Source organism: Eurytemora carolleeae, unplaced genomic scaffold, assembly GCF_000591075.1.
Source record: "Eurytemora carolleeae unplaced genomic scaffold, Eaff_2.0 scaffold1886, whole genome shotgun sequence".
Taxonomy (NCBI): Eukaryota; Metazoa; Arthropoda; class Copepoda; order Calanoida; family Temoridae; genus Eurytemora; species Eurytemora carolleeae.
Window position 1 is genome coordinate 1 of NW_019397773.1, and position 11,002 is coordinate 11,002.

Genomic DNA, 11,002 nt, shown 5'->3' on the forward strand with positions numbered 1-11,002 from the left:
GATATCTCTGGCCGAAGATAAAGATATCTCTGGCCCAAGATAAAGATATCTCAGGCTCAAGATAAAGATATCTCTGGCCGAAGATAATGATATCTCTAGCCGAAGATAAAGATATCTCTGGCCGAAGATAAAGATATCTCAGGCCGAAGATAAAGATATCTCTGACCCAAGATAAAGATATCTCTGGCCGAAGATAATGATATCTCTGGCCGAAGATAAAGATATCTCTGACCCAAGATAAAGATATCTCAGGCTCAAGATAAAGATATCTCTGGCCCAAGATAAAGATATCTCTGGCCGAAGATAATGATATCTCTGACCCAAGATAAAGATATCTGTGGCCCAAGATAAAGATATATCTGACTAAAGATAAAGACGATTTGAAATTGAAAATACAAATTCTAATATCGTGGAATTATCCTTGGCCACAAATATAGGAAAAGGATGATAAAATTTTAGAACAATCATATAGATAATCATTGATGGCACTCTCTGAGCGAAGGGGGTCTTACAATAACAATAACAGTCTGATTAAAAATAATTTCTAATATTTATACAGTATAGTATTAGTACATAATAACCATATATGTAAACTAAATATGCATAAATATAAAAATATATATTATAAAACAAGAATTATGATTTATTATCTTTTATTTAGTGTTTCTATCAAGTAAATCATGTATTATGTGATTTAGAATTTCTATTTATTATTGCAATTTAAAAATAGTTAAATCTTAATTTAGACATTTGATACCTTTGAATTAAATTGTATTAAATTTAATCATAATTTCTCTCTTTCGCTCTTTAAATGAAGTGATCACTTTCTTCATACTCTAATTTCCTAATCCTTGTATCTTTGCAACCTCATCTGTTGTTAACCTTAATTATTTAAAACTATGAATTCTTCTAAATTAGAGAGTCAATGTTTAAAATATAAAATGTTTGCACCATACGTTTGCTTGCAAAGAGATAGGAATTAAAAAATTTGCATTTGTGGCAAGCCTGAAAAGATCCTTTTTATTTGAACTAAATATAGTAGATATCATGGTATAATCAGAAAAATTAACAATAGACAGTTAAAAATACGACCCCTTCGCAAAAAAGGAATTGAATCTTTGCCACAAATTCAAAATTTTTTTAACTTTGCAACCTGCTGGTATAAACCTTTGGTAAAGTTTGAAATATCTTAGGATTACAGCATTGGGTTGCAAAGATATAGGGAATAAAAGATCAGTGGCATAGACTCAATTCCTTTCAACCTCAGAATATATATTCTGAGCTTTCAACTAAAAGAAAGAACGAAGACGATAATTACTCTTCTCAATTCTGAGGATTTCGGATCAAAACTTGTTGGATAAGAAAATTATTAAAGTCTCTTATTAATGAATGAATATCCGTCCTGCAGGATATAAATCAGATTATATCTATCTATCTCCTGGTTTCCTGCACTTCCTTAGTCACGGAGCGAACCCCTTGCTCAGTGACCATAAATCCCAACCTTCAAGTCATCTTTATTTAACAATCCTTAAACTTCAGGGTATTTCAATTTGTGTAATTTTGTACAATTCTCATTCGCAATCCTTTTTTAGAAATTAAAAAAATCTGTTTTTTAAGATTTAGAATTTATTGGTGTCTTCTGTTTTCTGTCTTCTGTCTTCTGTCTTCTGTCTTCTGTCTTCTGTCTTCTGTCTTCTGTCTTCTGTCTTCCGTCTTCTGTCTTCTGTCTTCTGTCTTCTGTCTTCTGTCTTCTGTCTTCTGACTCCTATGTCTTCTGTCTTCTGTCTTCTGTCTTCTGTCTTCTGTCTTCTGTCTTCTGTCTTCTGTCTTCTGTCTTCTGTCTTCTGTCTTCTGTCTTCTGTCCTCTGTCTTCTGTCTTCTATCTTTTGTGTTTTGAAATTGGTTTTCGAAATCAGTATTCCGTTTTCGGATCTGTCTATTCAATAAAATATTATTATAAAAATTTATTCACACATAATGGATGATGGAGGTCTTTTCGTCCTAGATATCAGATCTCAACAAACAATTGTCCGACAAAATGATTTCTCCAGAAACCGCCGGACTCTATCCGTTCGAGTGTATGATCAGCCGTGCCCCGGAGCTTAAACCGCTCAGTGACTCAAGGGTGGTCTCGTACCAATACAACTTCATCAGTCGTAACCTTCCCACCTGGAGAACAGGGCTAATAAATATGGATATACTCAGATATACCCCGGAGAACTATCCGCTCCTGACAGAATCTCAGTTACAATTCTCCAGTTTAACCAGGGACCCGGAGAAAACCGTGATGTTGCTTGAACCTGAATCCCTTGTTAAATTGGAAACTCTTCTAACAGCAATAATCTTCATCCTTGGTCTTCTTGCCATTCTTCTCGTCTTCTTTGCAATAATGTAAGCTTTTAATTTTTCTAAATCGTTAGTTTTAGTAAACCGCGGGTATTGTAATTCAAGCAAGTGATGACAAATCTATGTTAGGATTAAGGGAGTTAAGGAGAAGGGAACGTAGAAAAGGATTCTTTTCTCTACAAACTTTGTTTAGTTATTAAACATTATATCGTATCCCCATATTTTGAAACCCTTGAATTATTTATTTTACGAATCCGTTTCACTCGCCTTTAATGCAAAATATAAAACACCAAAAAAACAACAATGTTTTAAGTTTGAAAGTTTCTAGCCTAGTTTTTATAACTATTTATTAGATTAAGTAGAACAATTCTTACTCTCCTTATATTTCAATCAATATATCTATACAATATATTATATAAATAAATACTACAAGATACAAGATACATATCCAACCTGTATCTTTGCCATGTAAGGTTGAATGAGAGAGTAAAATCTATAAACCCATATTAGGAATCCATAGCTCCGTACATGCAATCTTAGTGTATGCAATCAGGTTGTATGTATGTAATCCTGGTGAATCCAATCCTAGTGGATCCACTCATAGTAGATCAGATCCTAGTAGATCTAATCCTAGTGGATCCAATCCTGGTGGATTAAATCCTAATGGATCCAATCTTAGTTGATCCAATCCTAGTTGATCTAATCCTAGTAGACAGAACCCTATTGGATCCAATCCTACAGAATCCAATCCTAGTGGATTCAATACTAGTGGATCCATTCCTAGTGAATCCAATCCTATAGGATCCAATCCTATTGGATCCAATCCTAGTAGATACAATCATGTTGGATACAATCCTGGTGGATCCAATCCTAGTGGATACAATCCTGGTGGATCCAATCCTAGTTGATCCAATCCTAGTGGATCCAATCCTGGTGGATCCACTCTTAGTAGATCCAATCCTAGTATTTCCAATCCTAGTGGATCCAATCCTAGTGGATCCAATCCTAGTGGATCCAATCCTAGTGGTTCCAATCCTAGTTGATCCAATCCTAGTGGATCCAATCCTACAGGATCTAATCCTAATGGATCCAATATAAGTGGATCCAATCCTAGTGGATCCAATCCTAGTGGTTCCAATCTTGGTAGATCCAATCCTAGCTGCAAATGCAGTAAAAAAAAAATAATTTCGGCTTCGGTCGGAATAATTATTTCTCTTTCTTTTCTCCGTCTGGTGATTGCAGTGTAATTTTGCATTTATGATATTTTTCCAATCAACTCTGACATCTAAATAATATACAGCTGAACATATGAAATCTATATCCTTCAAACCCTGACAGTTAGTTACATATTAACATTCAGTAAAATTATGGCTTGAAATTGATACATTGTGTAGTTCCTCTAAACCTACTCCTGTCTCCACACTCCACTCTCCTCTCAACCCTCCATTCTCCACCCTCCACTCTCCATTCTCCACCATTCGTTTTCCATCCTCCATTATCATCCCTCCACCCTCAATCCTCCATTCTCCACCCTCCATCCCCACCCTCCGACCTCCACCTTCAATTCTCCGCCCTCCGCCTTCCACGCTTCATTCTCCATTATCCATCTTCCATCTTCCCTCCTCTTCCCTCTAACCTTTATCCTCTACCCTCGACCCTATATCCTGCAACCCACAAACTCCAATCTCCTTCCTCAAACCTCCACCCTCCAATCTTCAACTTTACCCTATTACTCCCATCCTCCACTCTCCAATCTCAACTCTTTACCCTCTAATCTTGACCCTCCTCCTGCTAAATAGTGTTTGTTTGCTTACGTTTACTTCCGCTTGAATAATCAGGTTTTTATCTGTTTGAGAAATATCTTACTTTCCATGGGAAAATCATAAAGTTAAATAGAAATCATTTTACAATCTAACCCAATCTCTTGTTAGTATAGTTTAATGTGTACAGTTTACAGTTTAATTTGTAATTATTCTGTCTTGAAAACTAAAAAGTTTAGAAATAAATATTCCTTTTAGTAACCTCATAAACTACAGCTTGCACCTACACCCTCTTTCTGGTTCTAATTGTTACGAGTTCCTGGTTCTAATCTTCCTTCATGGTTCCTTGTTTCATGGTTCCTTGTTTCATTGTTTCTTGGGTCCTGCTTATTTCGGGATTTCTAGTTCCTGGTTTCTGGTTCCTGTTTCCTGGTTCTTGGTTCCTGTTTCCAGGTTCTTGGTCCCTGTTTCCGGGTTTTTGTTCCCTGTTTCCGGGTTTTTGGTCCCTGTTTCCAAGTTCTTGGTCCCTTTTCCTAGTTTCTGGTTTCTGGTTTCAAGTTTCTGGTCCCTGATTTCTTTTAATTCATTCCTGACCACTGGTTCCTGGTTCCTTGGGTCCTAGTCTCTTGCTTCTGATTCCTGTTCCTGGTCCCTAGTCTCATTTCCTGGTTCCTAGTGTTTCTGATTCTACATTTCTTTTTTTCATGGTGGTCTTACTAACCCCCAATATTACTTTAGGATTGTCGTGTTCTAGACCTATACCGAAGTAAATACGAATCTAGCCTGGTATTCTAGACCTATACCGGAGTAAATACGAATCTAACCTAGTATTCTAGAGCTATACCGGATTAAATACGAATCTAACCTGGTATTCTAGACCTATACCGGAGTAAATACGAATCTAACCTGGTATTCTGGACCTATACCGGATTAAATACGAATCTTACCTAGTATTCTAGACATATATCGGAGTAAATACGAATCTAAGTATTCTAGACATATATCGGAGTAAATACGAATCTAACCTAGTATTTTAGACCTATAACGGATTAAATTCGAATCTAACCTGGTATTCTAGACCTATACCGGAGTCAATACGAATATAACTTGGTATTCTAAACGTATTACCGGAGCCAATACGAATTTAACCTGGTATTTGTAGAATCTATTTCTTTGATTAAGATGTCCCAAGGAATCTAAGAAAACAATTCTAAACTGACAGTTATGGTTTGAACCGAATATAAAGCGCGTCCAATCCCCCAATCTTTTTAATCTCAACCCCCCCCCCTTCCGACCCGACCTGTCTATAATATGGTGAGCCCCCCCACCTTGAGATAGCTCTTAGGCATCAAACTAAATAACTTTATTATACATTCCTTTCTCTTCATCCTTCCTTCAACCTACCTTATTATCTATCTATCTATCTATCTATCTATCTATCTATCTATCTATCCATCGTATATCTATCTATCTGCGTTGCATGTTTATGATTTAATGGGTCTAATAGATTTGTTTTCAAATAAAGAAACATGTGAACTCAATTTAACTACTTTGAAATATGCCAGGAAAACTGAGAAGTGGGGGGGGGGGAAATTTTTATGGAAGGGGGATTGAAGAGGGAGGGGGGGGGGGGGAGGATAAAAGAACTATGTAAAATCATGTAGTTTATAAAACCCTCTGCTCACACTTGGTTCTCAGTCTGACAAAACAAAATCGAAATCATTCTTGAGAAAATCTACAATTCATTTCACGGAGATTTGTTTCCCTTAACTCCTGGAGGTATATACGTGAGAACTCTTGATTTAAACAGTTCAAAGGACGTAATCTTGTCAAGAGAATCGTTTGATAGCGTTTTGGGGGGAAGGGGGCCTAGGGGGGGTATGGAATTTAGGTAGGGTAGAAAGCTTTTACAACTTGAGAAAATTCATTGAGTTAAACCACATTTAATGTGAGGTTATGTGAGTAATGTGTTGTAATATTGAGGTTTAAGGAATAATAAAAGGTGATCATTCTCTGCTCTACCTTATCCTTCCTATAGCTACTGTATCCTACCTAGCTCCTGTATCCTACCTAAGCTACGTCCTATATCCTATCTAATTCTGTATCCTACCCAGCTTCTGTATCCTAGATAGCTCCGATGTCCACCTAGCTCCTGTATCCTACCTAACTCCAGTATCCTATTTAGTTCTGTATCCTACCCAGCTTTTGTATCCTACATAGCTCCTACACCCTACCTAGCCCATGTATCCTACCTAGCTTCTTTATTCTACATAGATCCTATATCCTACCTAGCTCCTGTACCCTATCTATCTCCTGTATCCTTTCTAGCTCCTGTATCATATCTAACTCCTGTATCCTATCTATCTCCTGTATCCTATCTAGCTCCTGTATCCTATCTAGCTTCTGTATCCTATCTAGCTCCTGTATCCTATCTAGCTCCTATATCATGTATCCTATCTAGCTCCTATAGCCTATATCCTATCTAGCTCCTGTATCCTATCTAGATACTGTATCCTATCTAGCTCCTGTATCCTATCTAGCTCCTATATCATGTATCCTATCTGGCTCCTGTATCCTATCTAGCTCCTATATCATGTATCCTATCTGGCTCCTGTATCCTATCTAGCTCCTATATCCTGTATCCTATCTTGCTCCTTTGCAAACCAATATAAGATTTATATTTCCTATATCCAGGTTCTAGCCTTGATCTAATCACCTCTAGGATGAGTACTGCATTAATTGCTCGTCCTGTCAACAATCAAGCATTTCTTTGGTCAAGGAAATGCCAAATTAAATATTGTTTGAGAAATAGGGTTCAGCCGCCCTCAGGGCGTTTTCTCATCCTTTCTAAGCAACCTTTTCTCCTTTCATTTGTACACACTTCATCTTCTCATCCGTCCTTTCTCTATCTATCTATGTATCCGTTGCAAACCTTGATATCTGAACAAGATTAGAGATTAAGGAGAGGAGGTGGGTTGGAAAACTAGGGGTGAGACGCATAAACTTGAAAGATTTATATTTGATTGAATTGAGCACGGAATGCTGGAAGAAGATTGTTCCTTTTGATAAAAAGATTTCAATCTGAATACACAATGGCAGGTTTGGTTTCAATTATGCTAGATCTCTTGCACACTACAATACCTTCAATTATAAAGAAAATATCTGTGTTAAACCATGGAACAAAACCCACCAACGAACTATCTCAGCAAAAATCTCTAATGCAATGGGTTTCCTTCAATCTCTCTAATTCAGCTCCCTTCTTCATTAACCCTCCATCTTCTCAATATTCCTCCCTCACCTCCCCCTGCACAATCCTAACATTAACCCTACCTCCTGTGGAGCGCCCCCTTGCCCCCTGACATTGTTGTTTGAATGCAGCAATATAATGGATTAGGGGACAATGAATGAATAACCGTAGAATCCATGTAAACATCGTAGTTTCAACCTGTTCATTGTTCAAACTGATCCTGGATATTCATTCTATCCTGGATATTCAACCTGTTCTATCCTATCCTAGGTATACAAACTGTTCTATCCTGTCCTAGATATTCAATCTGTTCCAAACTAGACTAGATATGTTTAAGCTGTTCTATCCTATCCTGGATATTTGGATATTTAACCTGTTCTATCCTATCCTGGATATTCAACCTGTTCTATTCATCCTGGATACTCAACCTGTTTTCTATCCTATCCTAGATATTCAACCTGTTCTATTCTATCCTGGATATTTAACCTGTTCTATCCCATCCTGGATATTCAACCTGTTCTATCCTATCCTAGGTATCCAAACAGTTCTATCCTGTCCTGGATATTCAACCTGTTCTATTCATCCTGGATACTCAACCTGTTTTCTATCCTATCCTAGATATTCAACCTGTTCTATACTATCCTGTATATTCAATCTGTTCTATCCCATCCTGGATATTTAATCTGTTCTATCCTATCCTAGATATTCAATCTGTTCTATCCTTTCCTGTATATTCTACCTGTTCTATCCTATCCTGTATATGCAATCTGTTCTATCCTATGATATTCAATCTGTTGTATCCTATCCTGTATTTTCTACCAAGTGAATGATATATATTATCTGCCCCATGAATATTCTGTAATTTCCAGACCTGAAATTGTATTTATGTAATACAGAGTAGAGTCTCATGCTCTAGGTTAAGTAATTACCCAACCTGACTAAATGTGACTAATGGCTGTATCAGTGAGTACTGTATATAGATAGATAGATAAATGTTTACTCTAAGGGATTGTCAACTTACATTTAAGTAATTCCACAGTGTTATAATTATGTTTTGCAACAGTACCCCTTTAAACTTTAAGAAATTATAAGATTTGAAAGAAATAATTCAATGTTTAATTATATCTGTGTTTCTCTTGAAAATCAGCGTTTGCAGATTTACTCAAATCTTTTTCAACAGTTCCTTCAATTTCAAAATAAAATTATATTTGGTTTGGCAGATATGAACCAGGGAGGGCTGGCTTGTATAATGTATAATGTAGGAGTGCAATCTATGTATAAAGGAATAGGCCTGGATGCAGGTGCCAAGGGGGGGGGATGGGGTAGAGAGGGGGGGGCAGGGGGGTGTCAAGTTTAAGGACTTAAGGGCGTAGTCGTAGAATAGAAGGGTATATAGGAATAGAGGTTTGTAGAGAGTGTGGTTTGTCTTTTCTTTTCTAATGATGGGATATTGTGGGGGTGGGGAGAGAGATAGGGGGGGGGTTATGAAAATGGGGATGGGGAGGAGGGGGGGGGGAGATATGAAGATGGGAAGAGGGGGAGAGTGTGTTTAATTTATTCCTCCTGTGTCATCTCCAGCTAACCTTGTTTTGACTAATAATGATATTTTGCAGGCTCACCAGACTTTGGAGACGAACAGGATGTAAACATGCAGAGTCCCCCCTGCACCCCTGCAGGGTAGGAGGGGGGCAGGCTTCCAATCATCAGCTGGCAGATGGTGTCTTCTCTATCTCTAACCAGGGTTGCATAAATAACCCTGTTTGCTGGGCGGGACTACCTACTCCTCCCCCTGTTTATACAGTACCCAACCTTCCTTACTCTACCACTATACCCGGAGCCAGACTGTTACCTCACCCCACCTGGAGTTCGTCTGGAGAACCGAACCAGGACTACACTTCAAATATTTTCAGAAGGATTGAGGGTTCGGAGATATTATCAGGAGAACCCATCTACCAGGAGATATCAGAAAAACCTTTTATTTCCGTCCTTTCACGGAGACACGGAAATAATTTTTCATTTAACAATCAAGAGAAGGACATAGAGAAAAAAAATGAAGAATTAAGGATGAAAAACGAAAGTAAAATTATATCAGACGAAGATAACGTTAAAAATGACGAAGATAGTGTGATCAAAAACGAAAACATCGTTAAAAAGAACGATGAAAGAGAACAGAAGGAGGATAGAATAAAATCGAGTGTTGTTTATGGAGTGATAACAGCTAAACAGGTTGCAAAGTATATTCCTTGCTCACAAACTAGTATAGTTAGATATCAGTAGTTTATACAAATATATCCTTTCAATTATAATTATTTAAGAATCACCCTGTACCAAAGTTAAATAAATATATTTATATAAAATGCAGTTTATTAGATTATTTCATTCAATGTTTTGTCTCAAGTTTGGTGCAATCACATTTGTTAGATCTTTTTCTCGAATTTTTGTGAAATTATAATTATTATAAAGATTAATTTACATATATCGGTGGTGTAGTTTAAATTCAGGGGAAATCAGTTCCAAAACTAACACTTGGCCCATTTCTAACACTGAGTGTTGTTGTTGTTTTCCAAGCGTAATATATCTTTAAATCCAAGCCGAGTTGAACAAAACTGCACCATATATTTAAACAAAAATGGCTAAAACTGTACATTGAAACAAAAAATGTCAATTTTAACTAATAATAAGGTGTGAGAATTAGTTTATGATGATACTTGATTTCATTTTCGAAGATATCCTATTTTGAAACAAATTCCGTCTTTCAGCTCATGTCGCGTTTCATATCAATGTCGATTTTCAAGCATTTATGCACTTGCGTAACAAAACAAGATTTTTTGATAAGGTAAAATAGAAATAAAATCATTCTGTTATTTTATAATTTTAGAATCATTATTAAAATGCGGAAAATTAAGTCAACTTTATTCTCAATCTAAAAAATAAAATGGGGAAACTAATATTTTAGAAATAATATTTAATATGTTCTAAAATGGAAAACCTGGCAATGTTTTGTAAACGGTCAAGAGTTTTAATATAAAAAGAACTCCTTTTAAAATTTTGATTTCATAAAATAGTTTTAAATTGGGAATGGTTGTCCTCGTCATTCTTACTAAAATGTTGGTTATACTTTATATTGTTTACTTTTACTCTTGATATGGGCCGGGATCCTAAAAACCCAGTCTTTAAATTTTTGCCAATTTCTAACGATCAATGTTAGAAATGGGCCAATATTAGTTTTGGAAGTATTGTACCCTGAAAATTGCATACAATTTTTGTTGTTGCGAAAAAGAAGAGTTAAAAAGGAAAAAGGTATGAGTAGTTAGCATCAGATGTTAGCATAAAAGCTAAGTCAAAGAAAAAGAAATAAGGATTTAACGAAAGAGTAAGAAGCAAAAGTAAAGATTTTGTTTTTAAAGGGATTTATTTGAGACATAATAAAACTTTTAAAAGATCTGTAAATCCTGAGTTTGAGCGCGAATTCGACGTTCAAAACTCATACTTTGGGGGTGGATACATTTTCAGAATTAGTTTTTTAAATTATTAAATAACGACAACGAAAAATAAAGTTAAAATTTTACAGTAATCAGATTAGATGGTTAGGAACATATTTCTCAAAAGAAATTTGTCAATAAATCAATGCTAAAATCGATTATTTCGT

General features: G+C 36.2%; 1 protein-coding gene across 1 annotated transcript; it reads left to right on the plus strand.

Annotated features, from left to right (window-relative positions):
• Positions 1–2,107: 2,107 nt before the first annotated feature.
• On the plus strand, positions 2,108–9,704 carry LOC111715855 (uncharacterized). Its single transcript, XM_023491247.1, has 2 exons — positions 2,108–2,391; positions 8,967–9,704. The coding sequence occupies exons 1-2, from the start codon at positions 2,192–2,194 to the stop codon at positions 9,628–9,630; spliced, it is 864 nt and encodes a 287-aa protein (XP_023347015.1). The 5' UTR covers positions 2,108–2,191; the 3' UTR covers positions 9,631–9,704.
• The last annotated feature ends 1,298 nt before the right edge of the window (positions 9,705–11,002 follow it).

Bases quoted from the DNA above. Each gene is read 5' to 3' on its own strand.
- LOC111715855 (XM_023491247.1), top strand. From the start codon at position 2,192: ATGGATATACTCAGATATACCCCGGAGAACTATCCGCTCCTGACAGAA. The intron at 2,392-8,966 runs GTAAGCTTTTAA...GATATTTTGCAG, and splicing joins CTCGTCTTCTTTGCAATAAT to GCTCACCAGACTTTGGAGAC.